The 13121-nt window shown below is 47.8% G+C and overlaps 1 protein-coding gene across 5 annotated transcripts in view; it reads left to right on the plus strand.

Moving 5' to 3' along the window:
• The window catches only part of LOC110123204 (lipoxygenase homology PLAT domains 1), a 90021-nt gene that overhangs the window by 40423 nt on the left and 36477 nt on the right, over nucleotides 1–13121 (plus strand). For 4 of the 5 annotated variants that reach the window (XM_070452622.1, XM_070452621.1, XM_070452623.1 and 1 more), the window contains 3 exons: nucleotides 6423–6631; nucleotides 7493–7678; nucleotides 10744–10871. In XM_070452622.1, the coding sequence (XP_070308723.1) occupies nucleotides 6423–6631; nucleotides 7493–7678; nucleotides 10744–10871 (523 nt within the window). The remainder of the gene's footprint in view (nucleotides 1–6422; nucleotides 6632–7492; nucleotides 7679–10743; nucleotides 10872–13121) is intronic. The other variant, XM_070452625.1, reaches the window with a different exon arrangement.

Genomic DNA, 13121 nt, shown 5'->3' on the forward strand with positions numbered 1-13121 from the left:
CTGCCCTCCCTTTGAGGACACCACAGTGCTTTAGTAGAGTTCCCTGTGCCCTACAGTATGTTCCCATCAGTTGTCTACTTTATACATAGTATCAATAGTGGGTATGTGTCAATCCCAATCTCCCAATTCATCCCATCCCACCCCTTCCCCCTTGGGAAAGATTCCTTTCAAAATATTACTACTAATTGACAAGGCACCTGGTCACCCAAGAGATCTGATAGAGATATACAATGAAATTAATGTTTTCATACCTGCTAACACAATATTCATTCTGCGTCACATGGATCAGGGAGTCATTTTGACTGTCAAGTCTTATTCTTTAACAAATACAGTTCATCAGGTTATAGCTTCTATAGATAGTGATTCCTCTAATGAATCTGGGGAATGTAAAATGGAAACCTCTAGAATGTACCATTCTAGATGCCACTAAAAGTGTTCGTGGTTCATGGGAAGAGATTCAAAATATGAGCATTAAGAGGAGTCTGATAGAAGCTGACTCCAGCCCTCATGGATGACTTTGAGTGGTTCAAGACTTCAGTAGTGGAAGTTACTGTAGATATGCTGGAATAGCAAGAGAACTAGACTCAGAAGTGGAGCCTGAAGATGTGACTGAATTGCTGCCATCTCATGATAAAACTTTAACAGATGAAAAGTTGCTTATGGATGAGCAAAGAAAGTGGCTTCTTGAAAAAGAATCTTCTCCTGGTGAAGATACTGTGAAGACTGTTGCAATGACAACAAAAGATTTAGAATATTACTTAAACTTAGTGGATAAAGCAGTGACAGAGTCTGAGAAGATTGACTCCAATTTTGAAAGAAGTTCTACTGTGGGTAAAATGCTATCAAAGAGCATTGTACGCTACAGAGAAATTGTTCATGAAAGGAAGTCAGTTGATGTAGCAAACTTTATTGTTATCTTATTTTAAGAAATTGCCACAGCCACCTCAGCCTGGAGCAACAGCCACCTTGGTCAGTCAGCAGTCATCAACATAGAAGCAAGATCATCCACTGGGGGAAAAAATATGACTGACTGAAGGCTCAGATGGTGGTTAGCATTTTTTAGCAATAAAGTATTTTTAAATTAAGACATGTACATTTTTTAGATGTAATGCTATTGCACACTTCATAGATTACAGTCTGTTGTTGTTCGGTCACCAAGTCGTGTCCAACTCTCTGCAACACCATGGACTGCAGCACGCCAGGCTTCCCTGTCCCTCACCATCTCCTGGAGTTTGCCCAAATTCATGTCCATTGAATTTGTGATGCCATCCAACCATCTCATCCTCTGTCACCCTCTTCCCCTTGTGCCTTCAATCTTTCCCAGCATTGGAGTCTTTTCCAATGAGTCGGCTGTTTGCATCAGGTGGCATATCCACTGGGCAGCCAAAATGACTCATTTTATTGCAATATTTGCCTTATTGCTGTGGTCCAAAACTGAACCTGCAATATCTTCAAGATGTTTCTATAGTGAGATAGCAGGATGGACTCCCAGTTGTGATTCTAGACATCTTTTAGGATTTTCCCAATTAATAGTTTGCATTTAGTGCTGGGCCTGGCCTTTACCACCAAGCACATGAGCCAGCTGATATGTTAGAGAAGCCAGGTTGATGAGTTTGAATGACTATATTAAATCCCTCCTCATATCTGTAAGGATCTTTGGTTGCTTTGGGAAAATCTTTGACTTTGGCTCACAGTTCAGCTTTAGTCCAGGAAATTTAAGAAATTAAGGATTTAAGAGGGAGGAGATCGAGATGATAGAGTAGAAGACCAAGATAATCTCCCACTATGAACACATCACATCTATGTGTGAAACCGTTCCCACTGAAAACAAACTGGAGACTGGCAGAGAGAAAGATCCACGTGGAATCAAGTAGAAAGGGAAGAGAAGCGATCGGGTTGGGACTGGTGCCCCTAGGAAGGAACATAGAAGAGTTGAGGATTACACAGGCTAGGAGATCCTCCCTGGGGAGTGAGCAGTTTGGACAACATATTGGGCACCCCTGCCCTGGGGTCTGATACTGAGGAAATGACTCTTCATAATTGATTTGAAAATCTGTGGGACTTACAGGAGGGCTCGAAGAAACCTAGATTCCACACACAGGCATGCTTACTCCTAGGATCAAGTAGGAAGAAGCAGACTGAAACTGCCCAGAGCTCTGGCCCACTTCCCACATCGACTGCCCACTCCACCACTCTAGCTCCAGCGCAGCTCCACTAGGGTGAAGTCTGTCATAGCCAAGGAGAGTGCGCGATGGTGGGGATCAGAGACAGCTGGCACCTGGGATTCATCTGAATGGGATGAGCATGACCATTTCTGGCACTTGCAGAGATGATGAGTCAAAAGCCCTCTGAAGCTCTAATTGATAGACAAGGACTGCCCCAGTGCTTGCCCTGACCACACCAGGTGTCCACTCTGACCTCTCTCGCTTCAACACTACTCCCTTCTAGGATGAAAGTGATGGGGAAGTACACACACTTAGAGGAAATAGAACCAATTTGAACTTGACCCTCAGGACTTCTGCCTTAGCACGCTGGACCTCTGGGAGAGCAAACTCCAGGGGATGGTGAAGGACAGGGAAGCCTGGTGTGCTGCAGTCTAAGGGGCTGAAAAGTTGGATATGACTGAGCAATGAATAGCAACAACCACCCTGGACCTGACCCTAACCCCAGTAGGGCAGTGTTGGCCGCTGAGCACAGCAGAGGCCCCAGCTCACACCTGGCTATGGCCCTAGCTTCTCCATCTCCAGCTCCACTTCCCCCCTCCGTGAGAGTTACCAACACACCCGAGGGGAAGACGCGACCTGTGCTGACTCCAGATCCAGCTGTCTCGCCAAAGTCACTGGGCACACACAGACTGATGGTGTTGCTCCCACACGAGGAAAACCCTTCAAGACTGGGACAGGTAACTGCTTTTTTTTTGTTTTTTTTTTTTTTACCTAATTTGATAGAGACAGAGAAAGTTAAGCAAAACAAGAAGGCAGAGGAATTTGTTTCTAATGAAAGAACAAAAGTGTCTGAAAAATGACTAATAAAACAGAGATAAATAATTTATCAGATGAAGAGTTCAAAGCATTAATTATAAAAATGCTAACTGAACTAGGAAACAGCAAAAACAAACACAGTGAGAGTTTTAACAAGGAACTAGAAAATATAAAAAAGAACCAATCAGAGTTGAAGAACACAATAACTGAAATGAAAAATACACCAGAAGGAATTAACAGCAGGTGAAGTGGTACCAAAAAAGATGTCATTTTCATCATAGGCAACTGGAGTGCAAAAGTAGGAATTCAAGAGATACCTGGAATAACAGGCAGGTTTGGCCTTGAAGTACAAAATGAAGCAAGGCAAAGGCTAACAGAGTTTAGCCAAGAGAACCTCCTCTTCCAACAACACAAGAGATGACTCTATACATGGTCATCACCAGTTGGTCAGTACCAAAATAAGACTGATGATATTCTTTGCAGCCAAAGATGGAGAAGCTCTCTACAGTCAGCAGAAACAAGACTACGAGCTGACTGTGGTTCAAATCATGAACTCCTTATTGCCAAAATCAGACTTAAATTGAAGAAAGTAGGGAAAACCACTAGACCATTCAGGTATAATCTAAATCAAATCTGTTACAATTATAAAGTGGAAATGAGAAATAGATTCAAGGGATTAGCTCTGATAGAGTGCCTGAAGTATTATGGATGGAGGTTCATGACTGTACAGGAGGCAGTGATCAAGACCATCCCCAAGAAAAAGAAATACACAAGGCAAAATGGTTGTCTGAAGAAGCCTTACAAATAACTGAGAGAAGAAGAGAAGCTAAAGACAAAGGAGAAAAAGAATGGTAGACCCATCTGAATGCAGAGTTCCAAAGAATAGCAAAGAGAGATAAGAAAGCCTTACTAAGTGATCAATGCAAAGAAATAAAGGGAAACGATAGAATGGGAAAGACCAGAGATCTCTTCAAGAATATCAGAGATACCAAAGGAACATTTCATGCAAAGATGGGCACAATAAAGACTGAAACAGTATGGACCTAACAGAAGCAGAAGATATTAAGAAAAGGTGGCAAGAATACACAGAAGAACTGTACAGAAAAGATCTTAATGACCCAGATAACCATGATGGTGTGATTACTCACCTAGAGCCAGACATCCTGAAGTCTGCGGTCAAGTGAGCCTCAGGAAGCATCACTACAAACAAAGCTAGTGGAGCTGATGGAATTCCAGTTGAACTATTTCAAGTCCTAAAAGATGATGCTGTTAAAGTGCTTCACTCAATATGGCAGCAAATTTGGAAAACTCAGCAGTGGCCACAGGCCTGGAAAAGGTCAGTTTTCATTCCAATCCCAAAGAAAGGCAATGCCAAAAAATGTTCAAGCTACCGCACAATTGCATTCATCTCACACACTAGCAAAATAATGCTCAAAATTCTCCAAGTGAGGCTTCAATAGTACGTTAACTGAGAACTTCCAGATGTTCAAGCTGGATTTAGAAAAGTCAGAGGAACCAGATATCAAATTGCCAACATCTGTTGGATCATCAAAAGAACAGGAGAGTTCAGAAAAACATCTACTTCTGCTTTATTGACTATGCCAAAGCCTTTGACTGTGTGGATCACAACAAACTGTGGAAAATTCTTTAAGAGATGGAAATACCAGACCACATTACCTGCCTCCTGAGGTATGCAGGTTAAAAAGCAACAGTTAGAACTGGACATGAAACAATGGACTGGTTCCAGACTGGGAAAGGAGTACGTCAAGGCTGTATGTTGTCACCTTGCTTATTTAACTTATATGCAGAGTACATCAAACACAACTGAGCAACTGAACTGAACTAAACTGAATTAAGCACTATAATCAACTGTGGACTGGCCAGTGGGCTTCTTTTTGTAAAGATGAAATGCAGCCATGGGCAGAAAACAATGCAGGTGATTCCAGCCAGGAATATCTAGTCTGGAAAATTTTCAAAGGGCTACAGGTTGCATAACCTAACATCCGCTTTATCAGGACAATGTCTCCCAAGCTATTTAGGAAGGTCAGTTGGGAGAAGGTTTTTGTTTGTTTGCTTTTTAATTTATTCATTTATTTTAATTGGAGGCTAATTACTTTACATTACTGTGGTGGTTTTCACCATACATCAACATGAATCAACCATGGGTGTAGAGATGTCCCCCCATCCTGAATCCTCCACTCACCTCCCTCCCCACCTCATCCCTCTGCATTGTCCTATGAAGCTTTGAGTGCCCTGTTTCATGCATCGAACTTGCACTGGACATCTAGTTTACATATGGTAATTAGGAGAAGGTTTTCCAACCTGTTTCAGTTAGTAACTATAAGTAACAAACATGAAGTGTTTCTTTTCTTACTCATAAAAGTTCAAAGAGAAACATAGGACTAATACAGCAGCTCCAGTGAATTCAGGGTCCTAGGCTCTTTCAACCTGACCAATCTAGCAATCCTCCAAGTGGCTTCCACCTTAAAAATTGCCCATGGTTCCAAGATGATTGCCGGAGCTCCAGATATCACATTCACATTCTAAGCAGAATGAATGGAAGGGTAAGGAGCAAAAAAGGTGTTCTCCCCAATTGAGTCAGACCCTCTAAAAGACAATTTCCCAACATCTTATGTATCATGACCACCCCTAGCTGTAAGGAGAATAGATACTGGCTGGGCAACTAGAACTCTCTCTATGCATATTTCCCGAGCAGGTTTTTATGCTGTTTAAAACCTGCTTTGGAAATGAATGCCTTCTAGAACTTTCATTTACCATGTTACACATATAAATACCATTTTATTTTTCTTCTCTAAACGCCTACTTTTCATGAGAACTCGCTTTTGCCAACCTCATTTTTACGTCCATAGTGTGCTTGTCAGGCGTCTACCCCTGCACTTGGGTAGCAGTTAATTGCTCTCGCCCCACTTCGCATTGGAGTGCTGGGTGCAGCTAAGCTAATCGGTCAGTGGGGCTTTTAGATGTCACAGTGATGTTCTCTTTGATCTTCATTTGAGAGTTACCAACTCCCTCACTCCGTGGAAGGTGCATGCTAAGTTGTTTTAGTCATGTCTGACTCCTTGCGACCTTATGGATCATAGCCCACCAGGCTCCTCTGTCCATGGAATTCTGCAGGCAAGAATACTGGAGTGGGCTGCCATGCCCTCCTCCGGGGGATCTTCATGACCCAGGGATCCAATCCACGTCTCTTACATCTCCTGCATCAGCAGGTGTGTTCTTTACCATTCATGTCACATGGGAAGCCCCCTTGGAGGGTAGGCACTCCCCATAGATAGCTCACCAGTCTGAAAAGCTCTGTTATACTTTGTCTCAGAGACAGAGAGCTGAGATCAGTGCCTCCAGAGGTCATTTCCAAGTCTCCAAGCCTGTCCTGGTCCCCGATGGCCCGTGATGAGGCTGGGCTCCCACAATCTTTTGCAGTTATTCCCTACTACGTGTCAGTCACCACTGGGAAGCACAGGGACGCAGCCACCGATAGCCGGGCCTACGTCATCCTCATTGGGCAGGAGGACGAGCGCAGTAACCGCATCTGGCTGGACTATCCCCGGGGGAAGAAGGGCTTCAGCTGCGGCTCCGTGGAGGAGTTCTATGTTGCCGGCTTGGATGTGGGCATCATCAAGAAAATAGAGGTGCTGGACTCTAGGGCCTCAGGGCGGTGGCCCTCAGGGAAGGAAGGAGCTGACCTGTACTCGGGTGGGAGGCTGAGTGGGCCTGACCTGGGCCCCGCTCAGAACAGGTAGCATAGGAAGAGCTCCTGGCCTCTGTCATCAACTGGCTGGGTGACCTTGGATGCCTCATCTGCCCCTTCAGGTCCTTCCTCCACCCACCCAGAGGGGATGTCTATGTATTAGTTTTTTTTTTAATTGCTCTGTAACAAGTCACTACAAACTTAGTAACCTAAGGCCACACAAATGTATGGCCAGGAGTCCAGGCCTGGGTTAGCTGTGTCTTCTCCTCAAGGTCTTACTGGGCTAAAGTCAAAGTTGCCGCCAGGGCTGTGGTCTTGTCTGAGACTTGGGGTCCTGTCCTAAGCTCAGTGGTTGTGGGAGGAAATCAGTTCCCTTGTGGTCGTAGGACCAAGGCCAGGGGCTGCCTGCCTTCTCTGCCATGTGGCCCACTCCAAGGCTGGGCAGCATGTTTCCTCAAAGCCATTCAGAGGGGATCTCTTCTGTTTCAAATCTCTGTGACGTCTTCCATCTCTGATGTCTACACCCGCTTTGGAAGGGCTCGCCTAGTTAGGTCAGGCCCACCTAGAATAATCTTTTGATGAGCTCAGAGTCATCTGATAAGAGACCTTCATTGCATCTGCAAAATCTCTCCACCTTCACAGGAGGGACTTGGATCAGTGAGTGCAGGGCACGCTGGAAGGCAGCACTGAAGATGGGGGTGGGTGGGGGGTGGCTAACAAATGGGAGAGGGGACGCTGAGCAGGGAGGGCTTCTTGAGTCAGTGGTGCCCCATCCTCACGGCACCCGTGTGTCCCCGCCTAGCTGGGCCATGACGGTGCCTCCCCCGAGAGCTGCTGGCTGGTGGAGGAGCTGTGCTTGGCTGTGCCCACCCAGGGGACCAAATACATACTGCGCTGCAATTGCTGGCTTGCCAAGGACCGAGGCGATGGCGTCACCTCCCGTGTCTTTGACCTCCTGGATGCCATGGTGGTGAACATCGGGGTGAAGGTATAAAGGGCACCTGGGTGTGGGGATGGTGGGGCATGGCAAAGGGAGTGCTGGGCAAAGGATGTGAGCACAGGGGAGACGGAAGTGAGAGAAGGAGCAGACCCATCCCTGGGGCATTGGCCGGGGCTGCAGCCCTTTGTACCAGCCAGACCCATTTTGCGGGAGCCAGGAGACGCAAGTGTCTTCTTGTCTGCAGCTGTGTGACCTTGGGCAGGTCATCTGGCCTCTCTGGGCCTTGGTCTTCTCACATGTGTGTGTGTTAGTTGTTTAGTCATGTCCGACTCTTTGCAGCCCCATAGACTGTAGCCCACCAGGCCCCTCTACCCACAGGCTTCTCCAGGCAAGAGTACTGGAGTGGGTTGCCATTTCCGTCTCCAAAAGGAACTATAGAAAGAAAGTGAAGTCGCTCAGTTGTGTCCGACTCTTTGTGACCCCATGGACTGCAGCCTACCAGGCTCCCGCATCCATGGAATTTTCCAGGCAAGAGTACTGGAGTGGGTTGCCATTTCCTTCTCCAGGTCTTCTCACATAGCACATGGAAATAATGCTTCCTCTCCTCTCCCATGTAAGGTATTGATGAGAACTAATGAGACCATGAACAGGCCATGAAAAGCATGCTCTACATAGATGTATGGAGTCATTTTCTCCAAAGGATGTTCCATTGACACCAGTAGGCCAGTGATGGGGACAGATGGCATGGGTCTCAGTGGGGGGAGTGCTGTCTGCCCAAGACCCCCCTTAAGTGGAAAAGGCTGGAAGGCAGGTACTCCGAGTGCCTGTCCCAGGTCCACCTCTACCTGGCCAAATGACCTGGGCTGAGTTGTATGAAGTTACAGGTCGGTGCCAGGCAGGAAGCAGAGTGCCTGGGTGCTGGACCCAAGGACATATGGTCAGCTGATAGCCCAGAGGCTTCTGTGTCACGTGACCTTGCAGACTTCTCTTTCTCTGAAAAACTGGGGGGGTCAACAGAAGGTCCCAGCCCTCACCTCTGTTGCTGAATCCAGATCAGTGGGCTACTAGATTTAGGTTGGAACCTGTCCCACAAAGGTAAGAAGACATCGCCCTGGACCTGAGTGTGCCGTGCCTGTATTGTATGTGGAAACAAGGAAGGACTGAGTCATCAGTTCTAAACTCTATTTGGGTAGGAGTGTGGATGCCTGCCCCTCTCCTTCCTGCTGGAGAGCCGAACAGACACCCCCTCCCTTGCTCAGCCATCTGCGTCTATGGCAGACGGTCAGTGGGGGAGAGCACACAGTTCTTCCGGGGACCTCTGTCCTGACCCAGTTCCCGGCACGCATGTGGGCGTGTGTGTGTGTGTGTGTGTGTGCGCGCGCGCGTGTGCCACCCCCAGTGCACATTCACACCCCGTCTCGGTACAGCTCACCTCCCTCTGGGCTCTTTAGTCTGTGGAAATCCAAACCCTCACACCCCAGTTATTCATCTTACAAAAGAACACAGATTTGTCACTTCACAAAGAACCCGAGGGCTTTTGGACTGGCCACCTCCCCAGGACATCTGATATCAGACCGGAATTACAAAAGCCTGTTTCTGTGTCTCTTTCTGGAAACACATCTATGGCATAAAAAGAGATAGGTCTGTGTAAAGAAGAGAAAAAAGATGGACCCAGAGAAGACAGGAGTCTGGTGAGCCCAGTCTTAAGGGGTCAGTCTCCACAGGGCCACGAGTGCTCGCTTTGATCGTTTTGTTTCTGAGTGTGCTGGGTAAGAGTGAGTAGTCAGGCTTCTGCTTTCGTTCCCATAGCTCTGTGCCCACCACACACACCCTTGTCCGGTGGTCTAAGAGGATTTTCCTGGGAAAGCAAAGTGTAGTTCAGTTATTCCCCCGGCAAACATGTCCTCCTGGCCAGGCCCAAAATACTGTTTCTAACCTTGCAATGTGGTGGTGAAGGTTCTCGGTGCTGCCTGAAAAGGAGAATGTCAGGAGTGTGGTCACTGACATGAATAACTTGGGTTCTGAATCTGAAGGCAACTGGTGGTGGGAATCCAGCATCTGCGACAGTGATATTGCGGTGATATTGGGAGCCCCTGGGGAAAGGAGGGGCTGGCTATGGGTACACGCAAGGAGATGGTCAGTATGGCGTGTCCTTGGCTGTGGGTGCAGGCCTCTCCTGAACCTCTGAGACCTCACTGGGCACCTGGCTAGAGGCTGTGGCGTAAGAGGCCAGGGGCCAGAGGACACTCCAGGTCAGGGGTGAAGATGGCCCCTCTTACCCCGAGGCCGCCCCTCGGAGGAAGAACAGAGCCTGGGGCCTCGGGGAAGGCACCACGCTGATGGGAGTGGGCTGTTCTCGCCTCCTCTGGCAGAGACAAAGAGAACACACCCTCTTTGGAGCAAACCTCAGGCCAAAGGGCAAAACTCCAGTCTAAAGTGAAAAGCACCTACCGTAGGTGGCTGGCCCACCTCACAAGCAAAAGGAGGCAGAGGTCCCTCAACCGTCAGCCCCGACACACTCCCCATCACCGATGCGCAGGGTGTGAGCTGGCTGCGACACATAGGAGGGACAGTCCCCCAGAACTGCTGCGGCCCCTTGATGCCAGGTCCAGAGTGGGCACCAAGGCGAGGTGTCTGTCGCTTTCACGGCTCTGCATCATGCGTATCTCTGTTTACGGAGAGGAGGCAGAGGCTGGAGAGGCTAGGACATCTGCCCAGGTTCCACAGCTAGCAGGGGATGGCCCTGGGGTTCCAGTGGCGCCCTGCATGGCCCCAAAAACCACTGTCCAGCCAACACATGCTGCTGGCATGAACGGACTTAGGTTGGGCTTCTACGAACAAGGAGATCGGTTAATGCTGGGGCGATCGGTCACGTTCATACTCCACACATGTTCTCTCTCAGAAACTGAACTCCTCTCTAGCCCTGAGCTGGGCACATCTGGGGACAGGGACAGTGACATGGCCTGGCTCTTGCTCTCCAGACACTCACGGTTGGTTAGAGGGAGGGATCTTTTCAAAGCCGTGGAGCTTGCCACAGTGAGAGCAAAGTATAATAAATCGCCGGGGGTGGTGGTTGAGGCCAAAGCCCAGGATTTGCATCCCTCTTGTGTCAGGTACTCTATGAAATGACGGTGTGGACAGGGGACGTGGTGGGCGGTGGCACCGACTCCAACATCTTTATGACCCTCTATGGCATCAACGGCAGCACAGAGGAAGTGAAGCTGGACAAGAAGAAGGCCAGGTATCTGGACGCGGCCTGTGCTCCTTGCCCCTTTGCCCCTCCACACACCCAGTCCTCCACCCTCCAGCCCCGTCCTGCCTTCAGCCAGACTACCCTCTGACTCACCCCTCATCCGCTGGAGACTTCCAGCCTCCACGCTTCTGTCTGTGTGGTCCCTCCCTCCTGGAATGCCTTTCATCTACTCTCTCTGTTGCAAGATTGTTCTAGTCCAAAGGCTAGCCCTCCTTGATCACCTCAGCCCATAGTGCTCTTTCCTTCCCTCCTTCTGTCACTGTGAAATGTTTATTGTAAGGTCTGGAGGTTTGTGGATAGCACTGTGTCATTGTGAATCTCCTGCTTTCATTCTTTTTACTGCAGTAATGTAACCTGTTCACATTAGGGGGAGCTGGCTGAAGGGAACACAGAAACCTACTCTATTTTTGTAACTTGCCTACAAGTTCAAAATGATTGCATAAAAGTGAAAAAAAAATTCAAATATTAAAAAACAATTGAACACCCATATCAGGCGCTGTCTCAGACACTGGAGAGACAGTACAACCAGGAAGAAAAGATGCTCAAACTCGTGAAGTTTAACACCTGAGGGGACCACAACAACACGGACCCTGATATGGGCTTATTTAGTGTTGGACGTTTTTCTAAGCCCTTTGAATGTATTGACACACTTAGTCCTACCTACAACTTTATGAGGACTGTTATTATCATCCCCATTTTACAGATGAGAAAACTGAGACACAGCAGAGTCAAGTCATGCTGTTCAAGGTCCCATAGCCAGTAAGCTTTGGCCCTGGGCAGTGCACTCAGGTGGCCCCAGTCTTAAGCCTTAGGTTCTACTTCCTCTTAAGATAGTTATTAGTAATGACAGTACTGGTGGAGCTCTTATAGTGCTTCCTGTCTGCGCCTTTCATTAAATCCCCAACTTAGTCCTAGGCTTTGTTTGGTTTTCTGTGTTCGGCCATTGTCCCCCAAACCATCCCTGACCCCTGATATCTTAAGCATCAGAGGGCAGAGACCCAGAACCCAAGCATAAGGCTTGTACAACCCACCCACAGCCACTCGCCTCTGAACCCACACTGCTGCCTCCCACAGATCTTGCCCAGCTTCTTAACAATGTCTAACACCCTTCCATTAAAACTGGAGGGCAAGATCCTTTCTGAGCTCTCCCAGCTCCTGCCTCTGGCCTTGCATGTGTCGGCCACTTAATAAGTACGTCTGGAGAGTGGCGGAGGTAGGGATGGGAGGGATGTTGCTTGGGAAGATGAAGTTGCTAAAGCTCTTGGGGGCCAGCTAGAGGCTTCTTCTCATGGACAGAGCAGTCCGTGAGAGTGGGGACTCTGCTTATCTTATGCAGCTTGTGTCTGGAGGGATCCGATGAGAAGAGTTTTGGCGTCTCTTCTTTTAGCACTCCTATGCTCTTATTATGCAACTCCTGTTTCCTCCTGGAATTCTCTCCTGAGCAGGTCTCCCCTGATAGTAATTGTAATAACGGTTAACATTCAGTGAGCACCTACTCCCTGCCAGGCTCCATTGTAAGTGCTCTCTGTCTCGATCTCTCTATATAGAGACAGAGCAAGTTAATATGTACATATAATGATATTTATATTAACTATAATAATAATGCAATTATATATATTAACTCACAACAAATAAAGTGCCTGAGGCATAGAAAGGTGAAGTAACTAACGCCCCAAGATCACTCAGGTAGTCAGCAGGGAAGCTGGGATTTGAACTCATGAAATTGTGGAAATAAAACGGACGTCAAATGAGAACAGAGGCTGTATCTTTCCAGCTTGCTACAGCAAGAGTGTGAGCACCATCACTCAGTTTGGCAGAGGCCCAAGGCTCTCAGGATCCTGGAAAAGCTTCAGAGTGCAGCATTATTGGAAGCCTGGGAGAACTGGAGGAGAGCTAACTAGAATTGAGGCAGCTCATGTGATTGGATGCAGTTCAGTCGCTCAGTCGTGTCTGATTCTTTGCAACCCCGTGGACTGCAGCATGCCAGGTTTCCCTGTCCATCACCAACTCCTGGAGCTTACTCAAACTCATGTCCATCAGGTCACTGATGCCATCCAACCATCTCATCCTCTGTCGTCCCCTTCTCCTCTCGCCCTCAATCTTTCCCAGCATCAGGGCCTTTTCCAATGAATCAGTTCTTCACATCAGGTGGCCAAAGTATTGGCTTTTCAGCTTCAGCATCAGTCCTTCTAATGAATATTCAGGACTGATTTTGTTGAGAATTGACTGGTTGGATCT

This window comes from Odocoileus virginianus, chromosome 22 (assembly GCF_023699985.2).
Source record: "Odocoileus virginianus isolate 20LAN1187 ecotype Illinois chromosome 22, Ovbor_1.2, whole genome shotgun sequence".
In the NCBI taxonomy this organism is placed as follows: domain Eukaryota; kingdom Metazoa; phylum Chordata; class Mammalia; order Artiodactyla; family Cervidae; genus Odocoileus; species Odocoileus virginianus.